This window comes from Marmota marmota, unplaced genomic scaffold (genome assembly GCF_001458135.2).
Source record: "Marmota marmota marmota unplaced genomic scaffold, marMar, whole genome shotgun sequence".
Classification (NCBI taxonomy): domain Eukaryota; kingdom Metazoa; phylum Chordata; class Mammalia; order Rodentia; family Sciuridae; genus Marmota; species Marmota marmota.
Window position 1 is genome coordinate 5,457,703 of NW_026000221.1, and position 17,727 is coordinate 5,475,429.

The window sequence follows — 17,727 nt, forward strand, 5'->3', positions numbered from 1 at the left end:
GAGAATACTACCAGCAGAGTAGAACACTTAGAAGATAGAACATCAGACAATGAAGACAAAGTATTTCAACTTGAAAAGAACATAGACAGCTCAGCAAGACTGTTAAGAAACAATGGCTTCAATTTTCCTCCATTTAGAATGAGGTTGGCCTGGGGCTTAGTAGCATAGATAGCCTTTATGATGTTGAAATATGTTCCTGTTATCCCTTGTTTTTCTAGTGTTTTGAACATAAAGGGTGCTGTATTTTTTCAAATGCTTTTTCTGCATCTATTGAAATGATCATATGATTCTTATCTTTAAGTGTATTGATGTGATGAATTACATTTATTGATTTCCGTATGTTGAACCAACCTTACATCCCTGAGATGAATCCCACTTGATCATGGTACACGATCTTATTGATATGTTTTTGTATTTGATTTGCCAGAATTTTATTGAGAATTTTTGCATCTATGTTTATTAGATATATTGGTCTGAAGTTTTCTTTTTTTGATGTGTCTTTGCCTATCTTTGGAATCAGAGTGATATTGGCCTCATAGAATGAATTTGGAAGTGCTGCCTCTTTTTCTATTTTCTGAAATAAATTGGAGAGTATTGGTATTAGTTCTTCTCTAAAGGTCTTATAGAACTTGGCTGTGTATCCATCCAGTCCTGGGCTTTTCTTGGTTGGTAGACTTTTTATGAGTCTGGTATTTTGTCACTTGAAATTGACCTGTTTAAATTGTGTATATCATCCTGATGCAATTTTGAGAAATTATATAAGTCTAGAAATTTGTTGATGCCTTCATTATTTTCTATTTTATTGGAGTACAAGTTTTCAAAATAATTTCTAATTATATTCTGTATTTCTGTAGTGTCTGTTGTGATATTTCCTTTTTCATCGTGTATGTTAGGATTTGAGTTTTCTCTCCTTCTCATCATTACCATGGCTAAAGATCTGTCAATTTTATTTATTTTTTTCAAAGAACCAACTTTTTGTTCTGTCAATTTTTTCAGTTGTTTCTTTTGTTTCAATTTCATTGATTTCAGCTCTGATTTTAATTATTTCCTGTCTTCTGCTGCTTTTGGTGTTGATTTTTTCTTATTTTTCTAGGGCTTTGAGATGTAGTATTAAGTCATTTATTTGTTGACATTTTCTTCTTTTAAGGAATGAACTCCATGCAATGAAATTTCCTCTTAGAACTGCTTTCATAGTGTCCCAGAGATTTTGATATGTATATCTGTGTTCTCATTCACCTCTAAAACTTTTTTAATCTCCTCCTTGATGTCTTCTGTAACCCATTGTTCATTCAGTAGCATATTATTTAGTCTCCAGGTGGATTTCATTTCTTATTTTATCATTGATTTCTAATTTCATTCCATTATGATCTGATAGAATGCAGGGTAGTATCTCTACTTTTTTACATTTGCTAAGAGTTACTTTGTGGCATAGTATATGGTCTGTTTTAGAGAAGGATCCATGTGCTGCTGAGAAGAAAGTATATTTTCTCATTGAAGGATGGAATATTCTATATATGTCAGTTAAGTCTAAGTTATTGATTGTATTATTGAGTTCTATAATTTCTTTGTTCACTTTTGTTTTGAGGGTCTATCTAATAATGAAAGAAGTGTGTTAAAGTCACCCAAAATTATTGTGTTGTGGTCTATTTGACTCTTAACTTGAGAAGGGTTTGTTTGATGAACATAGCTGCTCCATTGTTTGGGGCATATATATTTAAAATTGTTAAATCTTGTTGGTATATGGTTCCCTTGAGCAGTATTTAATGTCCTTCTTTATCGTTTTTGATTGACTTTAATTTGAAGTGTACTTTATATGAGAATGGAAACCCCTGCTTGCTTCCACAGTCCATCTGAGTGGTGATTTTTCCCAGTCCTTTACCTTCAGTCTGTGAATGTCTTCTTTCTATGAGATGAGTCTCTTGGAGGTAGCATATTATTGGGTCTTTTTTTTTCATCCAATCTGCTAGTCTATGTCTTTTGATTGGTGGGTTTAGCCTATCAACATTCAGGGTTATTATCGAGACATGATTTGTATTCCCAGCCATTTTTGTTTATTTTTGGTATTTAGTGTGACTTGATTTCTCCTCTGATTAGATTTTGTAATCCCTCCCTCTGCTGATTTTCATCATCGTTTCTCCTTTCCTCTTCTTGGAATACTTTGCTGAGGATGTTCTGTAGTGCTGGCTTTCTAGTTGTAAATTCTTTTAACTTTTTGCTTATCATGGAAGGTTTTTATTTTATCCTCAAATCTAAAGCTTACTTTTGCTAGATATAATATTCTTGGTTGGCATCTATTTTCTTTCAGGGCTTGGTATATGTTGTTCCACAATCTCCTGGCTTTGAGGGTCTGGGTTGAAAAATCTGCTGAAATATGAATTGATCTCCCCCTATATGTGATCCAATGCCTCTCTTTTGCAGCTTTTAAGTTTCTATCCTTATTCTGTATGCTAGATATTTTTATTATAATGTGCCTTGGTGTAGATCTGTTGTAATTTTGTACATTTGGTGTCCTGTAAGCCTCTTGTATGGTTTTCCAATTCATTCTTCATGCTTGGGAAATTTTCTGATATTATCTCATTGAAGAGATTGTGCATTCCTTTGGTTTGAAATTCTGTGTCTTCCTCTATCCCAGTAACTCTTAGATTTGGTATTTTGATGTTGTCCCATAATTCTTGCATGTTCTGTTCATGGTTTCTAATTTTCTTCACTGTATGATCAACTTTATTTTCCAGATTGTATACTTTGTCTTCATTATCTGACATTCTTTCTTCCAAGTGATCTAGCCTGTTTGTTATACTTTCTATTGAGTTTTTTATTTGATTTATTGTATCCTTCATTTCAAGATTTCTGACTGACTGTTTTTCAGAGTCTCTCTCTCTCTCTCTTGAAGTAATCTTTTGCTACCTGTGTTTGCTCTCTTATCTCATTGTTGGAGTGATCAATTGTTGCCTGTATTTGCTCATTTAGGTCAGTCTTTAATTCACAGATCATTTTAATTATGAACCTTCTGAACTCCTTCTCTGACATTTCATCAACTTCGCTGTCCATGGGTTCTGTTATTACAGTGTCCTGGTTTGTTTGGGGCAATTTCCTCCCTTGTTTTTTCATGTTGTCTTATGTGTCTTCCTTTCTTGCAGTGTGGATCTGAGATATTAGTTTCTTCCCTATATTATTGTAGTACCTATGCAGATTGTCTGTACCTCACCTTGATGTTGGTCTTCCAGACCCTACTGGTGTCCCTTAATGAATGTTACTGCATCCTGGATCTGGGTCCTGTGTAACTTGGAGTGGGTGGATCTGGGCTACTGGGCTTGACCTCCCATGGTAGTCTGCCAGTCGGAAGGGGTGGTCTTGTGCCAAAGGCTGGCTTTGGCAGTGTCTGCCCTGCCTGAGGAGGGATGGATCTGGCCTGCTGTGCACCTGGGTCCCCCAGAGGCCAGTGTGGATGGATCTGGCCACTGGACTTGACCTCCTGCCGTGGTCTGCTGGTTGTCTTGTGCCAAAGACTAGGCTTTGGCAGTGTCTCCCCTGCTGGGGGAGGGAGTGTTGGGGGGTGAACCGGCCTATGGAGAGCCTGAATCCCACATGGGCTGGTGTGGGCAGTCTGGGTTGGATCTCGGCTCCCGTGGTACTCCACTGGTCAGAAGGGGCAGTCCTGCACCAGAGTCTGGGCTCTGAAGAGTGTCTGCCCCGCTGAGGAAGGGGTGGACCAGGCCTGCTGTGAGCCTGGGTCCCACAGAGGTCAGTGTGAGTGGATCTCATGTCCTGCAGATTAATGCTCTATCTGAGGTGTATGTGGCATTCTGTAGGCTCTTCACATTATTGATTGTTTCTTTGGCTGTGAAGAAGCTTTTTGGTTTGATACCATTTCATTTATTGATCCTTGATTTTACTTCTTGTACTTTCAGAGTCTTGTTGAGGAATTTGTTTCTTTAGCCGACTTGATGGAGACTTGGGCCTATATTTGATTCTAGTAGGTGCAGAGTCTCTGGTCCTTGTCATCTTAGAGCTGAATTTTGTTCAGGGTGAGAGATAAGTTTTTAATTTCATTTTGCTACACATGGATTTCCAGTTTTCCTAGCACCATTTGTTGAAGAGGCTATTTTTTCTCCAGTGAGAAAAATGGTGCCTTTGTCTAGTATGAGATAACTGTATTTATGTGGGTTTGTTTCTGTGTCCTCTATTCTGTACCATTGGTATTCATGTCTGTTTTTGTGGCTATAACATGCTGTTTTTGTTAGTGTAACTATATAATATAATTTAAGGTCTAGTATTGTGATGCCTACTGCTTTACTTTTCTCTCTGAGAATTGCTTTGACTATTCTGGGCCTATTATTTTTCCAAATGAATTTCATAACTGCTTTTCTATTTCTATGAAGAACGTCGTTGGAATTTTAATAGGAATTGTATTAAATATGTATACTGCTTTTGGTATTATGGCCATTTTGACAATATTAATTCTATCTATCTAAGAACATTGGGAATCTTTCCATCTTCTAAGATATTCTTCAATTTCTTTATTTAGTATTCTATAATTTTCATTGTAAAGGTCTTTCACCTCTTTTGTTAGATTGATTTTCAAATATTTATTGTTTTTTAGGCTATTGTAAATGGGGTGATTTTCTTAATTTCTCTTTCAGTTGGTTTATCACTGTTGCATAGGAACGAGTTTGATTTATGGGTGTTAATTTTGTATCTTTCTATTTTGCTGAATTTATTTATGAATTCTAGACGTTTTCTGGTGGAATATTTGGATCTTCTAAATATAGAATCATATCATTGACAGAGAGGGGTAGTATGAGTTCTTCTTTTCCTATTCATGTTCCTTTAATTTCTTTCTTCTGTCTAATTGCTCTGGCTAGAGTTTCAAGAACAATGTTGAATAGAAGTGGTGAAAGAGGGCATCCCTGTCTTGTTCCAGTTTTTTAAAGGGAATGCTTTCAGTTTTTCTCCATTTAGAATGATATTGCCTTTAATTTTAACATATATAGCTTTTACAATGTTGAGGTATGTTTCTACTATCCCTAGTTTTTCTAGTATTTTGAACATGAATGGATGTGATGAATTACATTCATTGATTTCTGTATGTTGAACCAACCTTGCATCCCTTGGATGAGCCCCACTTGATCGTGGTACACTGTCTTTTTAATATGTTTTTGTATATGAATTGTCAGAATTTTATTGAGAATTTTTGCATCTATGTTTATCAGGGATATTTGTCTGAAGTTTTCTTTCATTTGTGTGTCTGATTTGGTATCAGGGTGATACTAGCTTCATAGAATGAGTTTTGGAAGGATTCCCTCCTATTTCATGGAATAGTTTGAAGAGGATTAGTGTTAGTTCTTCTTTAAAGGTGTGGTAAAACTTGGCTGAGAATCCATCTGGTCCTTGGTTTTCTTTGTTGGTAGTCTTTTGATGACATCTTCAATTTCATTGCTTGAAATTGATCTGTTTACATTTTCTGTGTCCTCCTGATTCAATTTGGGTAGGTTGTATGTCTCTAGAAACTTGTCAATGTCTTCAAATTTTTCTATTTTATTAAGTATAAATTTTTAAAATAGTTTCTGATGATTATATTTCACTAATTACTGTTGTGATACATCCTTTTTTTGTCATGAATTTTTGTAATTTGGTTTTTCTCTGTTAGCTTGGCTAAGGGTTTAATCAGTTTTATTTATTTTTTCAAAGAACCAATTTTTTGTTTTGTCAAATTTTTGAATTGTTTCTTTTGTTTCAATTTTGTTGATTTCAGCTATTTCCTGTCTTCTGCTGCTTTTGGTATTGATTTGTTCTTTTTTTCTAGGGCTTTGAGATGTAATGTTAGGTCATTTATTCATCAACTTTCTATTCTTTTTTTTTCTTAGTTGTTGATGGACACAATGACCTTATTTTATTTATTTATTTTTATGTGATTTTAGGATTGAACCCAGTGCCTCACACATCATAGGTGAGCACTCTACCTACTAAGCCACAACCCCAACCCAACTTTCTATTCTTTTAATAAATGAGTTCAGTGCAATGAACATTCCTCTTAAAATCGCCTTCATAGTGTCTCAAGAGATTTTGATATGTTGTATTGCTATTCTTGTTTCCCTCTTAAGTATTTTTTTATTTCATCCCTGGTTTCTTCTGCTATCCATTGGTCATTCAATAGCATATTACTTAGTCTCCAGGTATTAGAATAACTTCTGTTTTTAAAATTTTATCAATGATTTCTAATTTCATTCCATTTTGATCTGATAGAATGCAAGGTATTATCTCTGTTTTTTTGTATTTGCTAAGAGTTTCTTTGTGATCTAATATATGGTCTATTTTAGAGAAGGATCCATGTGCTGCTGAAAAGAAAGTGTATTCAGTCATTGATGCATAAATATTGTTTATATGTCTGTTAAGTCTAAATTATTAATTATGTGTTTTAGTTTTATAGCTTCTTTATTTAGCTTTTGTTTGGATGATCTGTTCTGTGTTGAGAGAGGTGTGTTGAAGTCACACAGTATTACTGTGTTGTCCGTCTATTTGCTACTTCTTTTTTTGGGGGGGCCGGGTACTGGGATTGAACTCGGGGGCACTTGATCACTGAGCCACATCCCCATACCTATTTTGTATTTTATTTAGAGACATGGTCCCACTTGAGCTGCTTAGCACCTTGCTTTTGCTGAGGCTGGTTTTGAACTTGTGATCCTTCTGCCCCAGTTTCCTAGGCTGCTAGGGTCTATTTACTTCTTGAAATGGAGAAGGGTTTGTTTGATTTACATATGCTCCTTTGTTTGGTGCATAAATATTTACAATTGTTATGTCTTGTTGATGTATAGTTCCCCTAAGTACTATGAAATGTTCTTCTTTGTCCCTTCTGATTAACTTTGGCTTGATGTCCACTTAATCTGGTAAGAGGTAGAACCCCTGCTTGTTTATGAAATCCATGTAAATTATATGTTTTTTCCCATCCTTTTACTTTTAGTCTGTAGGTATCTTTGCTGATGATGTCTGTCTCTTGGAGACTGCATATTGTTGAGTCTTGTTTTTTAATCCAGTCCAACAGTCTGTGTCTTTTGATCGATGAGTTTAGGCTATTTGCAGTCAATTTTATTATTGAGAAATGATTTTTATTCCATGTCATTTTGATTAACTTCTGTTTTTTAATTTGATTAGTTTTTCCTTTGGTTGGCTATTCTTTTAGTGTAGTTCCTCCCTTTGCTGGTTTTCAGTTTTATTTTTTATTTCTTCTTCCAAAATAGCTTATTGAGTATATTTGGTAGTGCAGACTTTCTGTTAATTTTTTTTAACTTTTGTTTGTCATGGAAAGTTTTAATTTTTTTAATTCATTGTTATTTATTTATGTGCTGGGGATTGAACTGAGGAGCACTCGATCCCTGAGCCAGATAGATCCCCAGCCGCATTTTGTGTTTTATTTAGTCACAGGGTCTCACTGGGTTACTTAACAACTTGCTTTAACTGAGGCTGGCTTTGAACTCTCAGTCCTTCTTCCTCAACCTCCCAATCTGCTGGGATTACAGGCCTATGCCAATGCTCCTGGCAGAAGGTTTTTATTTCATTGTCATTTATGAAGCTTAATTTTGCTGAGTGTAGTATATTCTTGGCTGGCATCTACTTTGTTTTAGAGCTTGGAATATATTATTTCAAGACCTTCTAGCTTTGAGCATTTGGGTTGAGAGGTCAGCTGAGGTCTGGATTGGTTTCCCTCTAAGCATGATTTTTCATTTTTCTCTGGCAGCCTTTAAAATTATATCCCTATTCTGTATGTTAGGCATTTTCATAACAGTGTGTCTTGGTTTGAGTCTGTTGCAAGTTTGTATATTTGTAAGCCTCCTGAATTTGATTTTTCCATTTCATTCTTTAGGTTTGGGAAATTTTCTAATATTACTTCATTGAAAAGATAATACATTCCTTTAGTTTGTATCTCTTGTGCCCTCATCTGTCCTGACAAATCTTAAATTTGGTCTTTTTAGGTTATCCCATATTTTTTGGACATTCTGTTCATGGTCTCTTAATCTCTTTTCTCCACTGTCAGTTTGTTTTCAAGATTATATATTTTGTCTTCATTGCCTAAAACTTTTTTCCAAGTCATCTAGTTTGTTCGTGATACTTTCCATTGAAGTTTTAATTTGGTTTTCTGATTCCTTCATTTTGAGGATTTTCTGCTTGGTTTTTCTTCAAAATCTCTGTCCCTTTATTTTTTTAAATGATCTTTCATTTCGTGTATTTTCTCTGTGATTTCATTTGTTATATCATCCTTACTTCGCAGATCAGTTTATGTACATTCTAAACTCCTTCTTTGACATTTCTTCCACTGTGGTATCGATGGATTCTGTTATTGGAGTATCTTGGTTTGTTTGGGGTGATTTGTTCCCTTGCCTTTTCATATTGTTTGTGTTTCTGCCCATCTAACAGTATGAATCTGAGGGAGTAGAGCTTCTACCCTGTGGACTTAGAGTGTTCGTGAAAGTTTTAGTACCTCACCATTTAGGGGGAGACAAATATTAACAACTACCAGTGCAAACAGTATACAGCATTTAACCAAGTATTTCCTGCTATGCTGCTTACAATGTTAATTGTCACAACAAACGGGAATGACCAGTTATTGCCCACAATAAAAACAGTATGTTTGCAAAAGTGTTTATAATTTCAAATGGTGAACAGGGAGAGAACAGAAGTGATATGGGTTGTGATATAGGATTATGAAGAAGGAGCAGATAGAAGTAAAAAATTAATGGAAGAGTGAAAGAACAATAGAGATTGGCTGTTAGTGGAAGAAAATAGAGAATCAAAGGACTCAGATAGGTGAGAGAAAAAATATACATAAAGTAAAAATTTTAAAAATTAAAAGAATACAAAACAAAACTGAAATATACTAATTAAATATCCTAGTTTTCAAAAATGAGACCCATGATAAACAACTGGCTTCAAAAATGGTAGAAATGAAGGGCTGGGGATGTGGCTCAAGCGGTAGCGCCCTCGCCTGGCATGCGTGCGGCCCGGGTTCGATCCTCAGCACCACATACAAAGATGTTGTGTCCGCCGAAAACTAAAAAATAAATAAAAATTCTCTCTCTCTCTCTCTCTCTCTCTTAAAAAAAATAAAAATAAAAGTACCGTATTTTAAAAAATGGTAGAAATGAGAAAAAAAAAACAAATATGAATATGTATAATGTCCACGAACCTTTAAGGTCATAATTAAACATGAAAAGAAAAATATATTGATGAAAAGTTAAAGGATTATTTCTTTTGGAATTGAAGAGATTCTCGGCTTCCCTTCTCAGCAGTGTTAGGTGGTTTTGTCTGGAGTGTAATGCTGCTCCACCCTCTGTGTGGATTGCTGGAATGAGCGAGGTAATTTAGTAGGTGGAACTCCAGGAGGCAGGTTTAGGCTTAGGTAGGCTCCAGGTTCTTCATTGAATTCCAGTTGGTCTGGAGATTTTAAATCAGCACACCTCCAGGGCCCATCAGTTGCCAGTCCAGGGTGAAAGACTACACCCCAGGGGGCTCCCCTGGGTTTCACTCATGTGATGGATGAGCCAGTTATTAGTTTACTACCTCACCTGTGGACCTCACATTTCCTGGTCTCAGGTTCAGTCTCCAAACTCAATCTTTCCTACCCCTGCCCTTTCAAATTCCCAGACAGGTACTTCTCTCCCAGCCAATCCTGCAAGAAGCCAGATTGGAGGGAGAGAGGGTAAATCCAGTTGCGTTTTCACAACCAGTTGCCCCCTGTATAAACCTCTCTCCACGTTTGATTTTCTCCTGGTCACTTATGTTGTGTAATATGGGTTTGCCAGGCCTGTATTTTGGGCCACACTCGGGTTTTCCAGCAATCGGCTCTCTCACCTGCAGGCCCACACGCTGCAGCTGTAAAATGATTCCTTCCACTGTCCTCTTCATGCAGCCAGAAAAGATGGGGTTTCTTTCCCACACAAGGATATTGTGCAGCACACCTTTCAGTTTTGTTGGGCAGTGTCTTTGATCTCTAAAATCTCTATACCCATACACGCCTCAGGCCTCCTAAAAATGCAGGTTTCTCTAATTCCCTTATCTCTCCTCTGTGTTCACAGAGGGACCACTGTGGCTGATGCTTGTGCTGTGGCGCTGGGGATTTCTTCCTAGTTTTGTTATATCCAACCTCCTGATTTCCTGATCTGCTTTGTATGTCCAGTATTAAATTCCAGTAAAGCTCCCTTTCCCCTTTTTTGTTCACCTACCTTGCTGAGAAACTGCCTGTCTGCTTTCTTGGTTTCTTGCCATAGAACAGCCAGGAAAGTGACATTTTCTATTCTACCATCTTGAAACCTTCCCTCAGGTGTTCTCTTAAGACAAGTGTCGCTTTTTGTATTTAGCTAGGGTTTATATACTGTTAATTGTACATAACTGGAAGTAAAAGAAATCATAGACATTTTCATGGTTATGTTTCAAGAGATATTTATTGAATCCTTCATTGTGTAAATGTTAGCAATACAGTGATGAATAAACTATGGTCTTTTAGATAAAGGTCACATGATATTAAAATTGCTTAATTTTTTGCTCTTTCTTTGTTTCCTGGTGGCCATGATCTGAGAAACTTTCCTCCATCATGGCCTTCCTCTCCTCAGGCACAGTGATTTGTCTGACCATGGATTGAGATTTCTGAAATCATGGGCCCAAATAAACTTTTTCTTCCTCAAAGTTACTCTTGTTAAGTATTTTGTTCACAGTGATAAAAAGATAACTAACTTAGTGACTGAGAAGAGACTACTTTTCCTTTTGATATTTTTCTGCTTTTTCCCAGAAAATTATAGTCTATGATAAATAAATGGTAATTCCTTGGAATTGTGTAATACATAATTCATACAACTCTAATAAGGGGCCCCGAACACAATGCTTGATAACACTTCAGTAAAACTGATTAAATTTAAATTACCATTTATTTATGCTTTGACTTTTACTTGCTTTCAAAAGCTTATTATTTCTTTTGATTTTTATCATTACCCTAGCAAGTATATCAGGTAGGTGTCATTTATGAATCTCCCTCAGTAAATGAAATAGTTGAGTCCAAGGTAAGTGAATGAAATGCCTTCTAAAAGGATTTGTAGAGGATGAGTAAGGATGTCTTAATCCTGGTTTATTTTTCTGTTTCCTAGCTCAACATTGCTTTTACAGTTTATTTGTTATAATCTTTACTGCTTGCTTTATTCTTAATTTTGTATTTTGTTTTTAAGAGCCGGCCGATGTAGACCTGGAATTTGTTTCCGTCTGTTTAGTAGACTCCGATTCCAAAATATGTTGGAATTTCAGACTCCAGAACTTTTGAGAATGCCATTACAGGTAGAAATTTGTTTAATCTTAAAAGGCCTTTTTTGAGGGGGTGAAGAAGGAGAGGGGCCAACTTCTACTAATTTGACTTTCAAAAATTCAGTTTATGAAGTAAAAATTTAAAATTTCTGAAGGATGGATATATCTATAACAAGATTTTTTTATGTAAGAAAACAATTCACAATTCTTTGAAATTTTAAAGAATTGTTTCAGGGTGTTTATGGGTGAGTTTATAAGCATATTTGTGTGTGTGTGTGTACGTAGTGTTTTACTTATCTTGACTACATAGTGTTGTTCACTTTTAGACTTCCCAGTAGAATTAGACAACAAATTAAGATCCAAAAAATAATACCAAAATTGTGTAGGATGCTGAGATTACATTGGTAATTTTGAAACTGATTTCCTGGACTTTATTATTTGCTTCTCTTACAGTTTTCTAACTTTGCAGAACAACCATACACCGGGTAGCTTCTAGGGAAAACTATCAGAAGTACATTAACTTGAGTTTCTAGTGAATTAGGCTAGATAATGGTTTCCAAACCTTTATTAGATGTATAACCATATTTTTGGCATTCATATGTCTAAGATGATTTCCCATTTCCCAATGCCTATGTGTGATTTTCTGTTGTGCAAGGATAGATAAAAAATTCTTAGCAAGAGCCTAAATAACCTGTTCCTGTCTACGACTAAAATTTTATTTCTTGCTATTCTGCCTGTCTCTCCTCATACTAGTGAGTTTTAGTTTCTCAAATACATTCTGTTTGTTTTTATTTTAGGACCTTAACATTTGCTGTCCCCTCTCCATAAATTCTTACCCCTTATTTCTTTTATGATAAACTCCTACTCAGTTTTTACGTCTTAGTTTAAGTGTCATTTCCTCTGGGAAACTGTCTTTGACTTCTCCATGGCCTCCCTCTCTTGCTCTTTCTTGAACTTGATTAAATGTCATTTTATCTCTTTGGCTCCCTGTATCCTTTGGAGCATTTGTTACAATTGTGATCAAATAATTAATTAAATAATTAGTTATTCAGAATCGGTGTATATTCCATGAGAGTAGACACTTGTCTTCTTTTTCTCCAACCTGCTGCATAGTAGTACCTTGTATCTAGAAAGCACCTAAATATTTGTTGATTGCAAAAAAGATTCTGGAATGTAGTAAGCATAAAGAGGGGAGAAAAAATTTATTTTTTGGGTAATGACTCTTGAGTGTTATGTTTGAAAACTATGTGAGGAGACATTACCAGAGCAAGCAATGGTAATTTTGGTGTGAGTTGATTGTGTTTGTTAAGGTTCTGACATCTAGAACGAAGTGTGAGCCTGCCTTTCATAGAAAGAGATGGTTCTCTCTACTAGTCATTCTAACCTGAGACCCTTCTAGTCTGTGTTTGGGAACTGTAGTTCCCATGATTTCTTTAAAAATAAGTCAGTGTTTTTTTTCTTTTTAATTTTTTCATAATTTCTTATTCTTTTGATTTATAGGAACTTTGTTTACATACCAAGCTGTTAGCCCCAGTTAATTGTACCATTGCTGATTTCCTTATGAAAGCTCCTGAACCTCCACCAGCTTTAATTGTAAGAAATGCTGTACAAATGCTTAAGGTTGGTGTCTTAATAGTTTTATTTTACCTGATTTTTCTTACTTGAAATTTAAAGCTAAAGGAGAACATGTCTCAACTAAATAGTTATCTTATTGTAGATTATCATGTACTTTGAACCATACTCTTATAATTAATAGTTGACAAAATTATAAGTATTTTTAAATATATATTTGAAGCAAAATATATTTTTATTAGTTTTGGTAGCTTAAGAAAATTTATATTGTTTGGGTTTTTGAGTTAAACAGTTTTGGGACATGCCAAATTCTTCTCTTTCTCCTTTGTTTAGACAATAGATGCAATGGATGCATGGGAAGATCTGACTGAACTTGGATATCATTTGGCCGACTTGCCAGTGGAACCACATCTTGGTAAAATGGTCCTGTGTGCTGTTGTTTTAAAGTGTCTGGACCCTATCCTTACAATTGCCTGCACACTGGCCTATCGAGATCCTTTTGTACTGCCTACCCAGGCCTCTCAAAAGCGTGCAGCTATGCTTTGCAGGAAACGATTCACTGCAGGAACTTTCAGTGACCATATGGCACTTCTCAGAGCATTCCAGGTACCTGTACTGTTGTTCATTTCTGAAAATGCTGTAAATGCATTTCTGGAGCAAGTATAGCAATTAATAATAGTAATCCAATTAATTTTGCTTCATTTACTAAATCACAGATTTTTGGTAATTTTGGCGTGTTTATTAAGGTTCTGACATCTAGAATGAAGTGTGAGCCTGCCTTTCATAGAAAGAGATGGTTCTTTCTACTAGTCATTCTAACCTGAGACTCTTCTAGTCTGTGTTTGGGAACTATATTTCCCATGATTTCTTTAAAAATAAGTCAATATTTTTTTCTTTTTAATTTTTCATAATTACTTATTCTTTTGATTTATAGGAACTTTATTTATATACCAAGCTGAAAAGCCCAGAAAAATATCTTCTTGCTGTTAATTATGTTAAAATTATCATGATTTTTTAAAAGATTGTTTTTAGTTGTAGATGGACACAATACCTTTATTTTTATTCATTTATTTATTTTAATGTGGTGCTGAGTATTGAACCCAGTGCTTCATACATGCTAGACAAGTGCTATACCACCCTAGCCTGTTGCTCTTTTTTTTTTTTTTCTCATCATGTTTTCCTTGTTAGGGATATTATATGTATGTATAAGTATGTGTATTTTTTTTGATATTGAGTTTCTTTCAATCATGTCTTGATCAAGAAATACTCCAAATTTTTAGTTAAGAAACATTGTCTATTAAAGTATATAGAACAGTGCTTATGAGAAAATTTTCAGGGTTTAATATCTATTTATTTGATATTTTAAGAGTCCATCTTTTACTTGTGTGCTCAAGATACTCTGCTGAGAATTTAATTCCCTAAAAAAAATTCCAATATCATTTAAAATCTTTTAAGATAATATGAGAAATTGAGAAAATAACATGGAAATTTAGATATGTGGGGAAGAGTGTGTTATTACTTGAAAAGAAGACATCTTCTTTATCCTTAAGTTCTCTTGAATGTAGGCTATAAATATACATTTTTTATGAAAGATAATCATGGCAATAATCATATGTAGGCTAATATAATTTAGTGTCTGAATTACCATTAATAAGCACCTAATATGTGCTGATAATTTGCTGTCATTTTTTTGTACACATTATCTCCAAACTATTCTATAGTTTTGGCAAGGTCAGAAATATTACCCTTATTTTACATATAAGAAAGCAAAGTCTAAAAGAAGGTTATTATCCTGTCCTAAATTACATAGCTAGTGTAGTTTATAGCCAAGTTTTTCTTTTTTAATTAGCTAATTAATTCTAATTAGGTATATATGACAGCAGAATGCATTTTGATTAATTTCACATGATTGCAGCACAACTTTTCATTTTTCTGGTTGTACATAATTTAGCGTCACACCTTTTGTGCAGTCATACATGTACCTAGGGAAATGATGTCCATCTCATTCCAAGTCTTTTCTGCCACCATGTTGCCTCCCCTTGTCTCCCTTCCCTTTACCCAATCACAGTTCCTCCTCCATTTTTCCCATGTGCCCCACACTTCCCAATATGGATCAGCATCCACTTATCAGAAAGAACATTTCTTTGGTTTCTTGGGATTGGCTTACTTTGCATAGCATGATATTCTCCAACTTCCCCATTTACCTGCAAATGCCATAATTTTATTATCTATTAATGCTGAGTAATAGTCCATTTTATATATATATAAAAATTATATTCTGGGGCAAGAGAACTCATTTTCAAAGGGTGGCTTTTTTAAATACTATAAATAGATGAGTTTTAGAAATCCCGTTTACCAGTTTTAGACAGATTAGGAGATTGATATGCAGGTTATTTTTTGAGGATCAGAATGGCAAGATTCTTAGACATTAAAAGTATTATTATGGTGGTTTACTTGAAAACTTCTCACATGTTTGTGAAATAAAGTTAGCAAATGCATCTGAAAAGATAAATGTTCTTATAAAGCTGCTCATTTAGGTTACTTGATACTTAGTTCTCACTGGGATTTTATAAGTTAATGGCTGTAATACCATTTGAGTATAAATTAAGGGTAAATTTTATTTGATAACAAAGCCTTTGATTTTATAGAATAACTAAGAATTGACCTTGTGATTAGTGTAGTGGTTTTAAATTACTTTGTTGCCTCATCAAGAAATGATTACTATGGCATAACTATAAAGGCATTGAATATAATTTGTTCTAATTCATGGCCCAGTATTTCTTCTTCCCTTCCTTTCCCCCCACCCTGCTGAATTCCCTCCACTCTATTGATCTTTCTGCTATTTACGTATATATATATATATATATATATGTGTGTATATATATATATATATATGTATATATATATATATGTGTATATATATATATATATATATATTTAATTAATGTCTTGTGGATGTTTATGATGGTGAGATTCATTGTGGTATATTCATATATGTACATAGGAAAGTTAGGTCAGATTCATTCTAGGGACTTTACCTATCCAGTCCCTCCTCCCTTCCTTTCATTCCATATTGTTTACTCCTCTTATCTATTCTTTTTTTTTAATCTACCCCAGCCCCTTATTTTGCTTGTCATGTATAACTAAAAAGAACCAATAAAAAATTTACAAAAAAAAAAAGAAAGGAAAAAATAGAAATGATTGCTAAATGTATCTTGTTATATAATCATTCCATTTTTATAGGCTTGGCAGAAAGCACGAAGTGATGGGTGGGAGCGAGCCTTTTGTGAGAAGAATTTTCTTTCACAAGCTACCATGGAAATAATTATAGGCATGAGAACACAGTTGCTTGGTCAGCTTAGAGCATCAGGTAAGTTTTCCCTAAAGAATCTATTTAAGCTGCTTAGAGTACCACACTCATACCTCCATACATGATTTTATTTCTGGTGTTAAGTAATGCCAGCTCCTATTATTTTTATGATATTATTATGTTGTACATCTTATATTTATGAGTTGATTTATTTCTACCTGACCTCAACTTTTGCTTTTTGATGAAAAATATTGTAGAAACTATAGTTGAAAAACATATAGACAGAATAATATTCTTTTGATACTGTCAGTAATGAGCAATTTATATTTGTTGACAAATATCAACTTAGATCTTGTAGTTGTTATATTTTCTTTTGTTTTTATTAACAAATAATTATTTTAGCTATGTGAAATAGAAATTATAAAAATATGAGTGCTGTTTTTTATTTTTTTGAAATACCAAAACAATTGGAATCACTTGAAGGTACTTGAATCTTTTTCAAAAAGATTCTAATTTTTCTATCTTCTTTTAGAATTGTTTCTTTGAATTCCCTTTTTCTTTCTTTTTGTTGAGTAGCATAGTACATTGAAGGCAAGTGATAGTCAAAAGATAAATTCACAAATTAGCCGAAGTGCCCAAATAATATAAGAGCCAAAGGATTTAGAGTTGGAAATATTACATATGAGAGAGAGATGAGAAAATATGAAGAATTTTGAAATTCAAGCTAGAATACTATATAATTACCTAACTTCACCTCCACATTAATGTTTATCATAATCAAAACATTAATACTAGTCAGAAGAATAGTTTGGGTTTTCATCTGTGAACTTAGTTTTTTCTAATAGCAGCTGATAGAGAACTTTATTGCAAGATAGTGCAGTTTAAGAAATCCCTTAGGCCCCAGTAAATACTATGCTTAATCTAACTTGAGAAGATCTGAAGTTTTCTGTATTGGTTCTGTATTTTTAGACTTTCTAGAACAGATTCTGTTAATTGTGTTATTTGCATACCATTAAATTTATATGAGCTGTATAATTTTATGTAAAAAAAACCCACAAATTTTCAAGTATCTTTTGCACTATAGAAAAATTTGGTGTGGTGTTTTTCCTCTTTCTAGGTTTTGTGAGAGCACGAGGTGGTGGTGACATTCGAGATGTTAACACAAACTCTGAGAACTGGGCTGTTGTTAAAGCTGCTTTGGTGGCAGGCATGTATCCTAATTTAGTCCATGTGGACAGAGAGAATGTAGTATTGACAGGGCCAAAGGAGAAAAAAGTGCGATTTCATCCTACTTCAGTTCTCAGTCAGCCTCAGTATAAAAAGGTAAAATATTTTTAATGCTCTTAGGCCTTGAGTTAAACTAATTTAGGTAACTGAAAATTAGTGAAAAATACTCCAAATACCCGCCTGCTTTAAGAAAGTAGTTATATATGTATAAACATTGCAACAAAATTTTGATTGAATCTTAGAATTGCAACAGTAATGAGGACTTTTATATAAACTACATGATCAATAAGTAGCTTTAATTTTTGCTTGAGTACTAACATACATCTATTTCATCAAGG

General features: G+C 34.3%; 1 protein-coding gene across 5 annotated transcripts in view; it reads left to right on the forward strand.

Annotated features, from left to right (window-relative positions):
• Positions 1–17,727, forward strand: part of Ythdc2 (YTH domain containing 2) — a 79,487-nt gene that overhangs the window by 40,058 nt on the left and 21,702 nt on the right. For all 5 annotated transcript variants that reach the window (XM_048792124.1, XM_015488458.2, XM_048792122.1 and 2 more), the window contains exons 18-22: positions 11,208–11,313; positions 12,781–12,900; positions 13,186–13,458; positions 16,096–16,222; positions 17,280–17,485. In XM_048792124.1, coding sequence (XP_048648081.1) covers positions 11,208–11,313; positions 12,781–12,900; positions 13,186–13,458; positions 16,096–16,222; positions 17,280–17,485 — 832 coding nt within the window. The remainder of the gene's footprint in view (positions 1–11,207; positions 11,314–12,780; positions 12,901–13,185; positions 13,459–16,095; positions 16,223–17,279; positions 17,486–17,727) is intronic.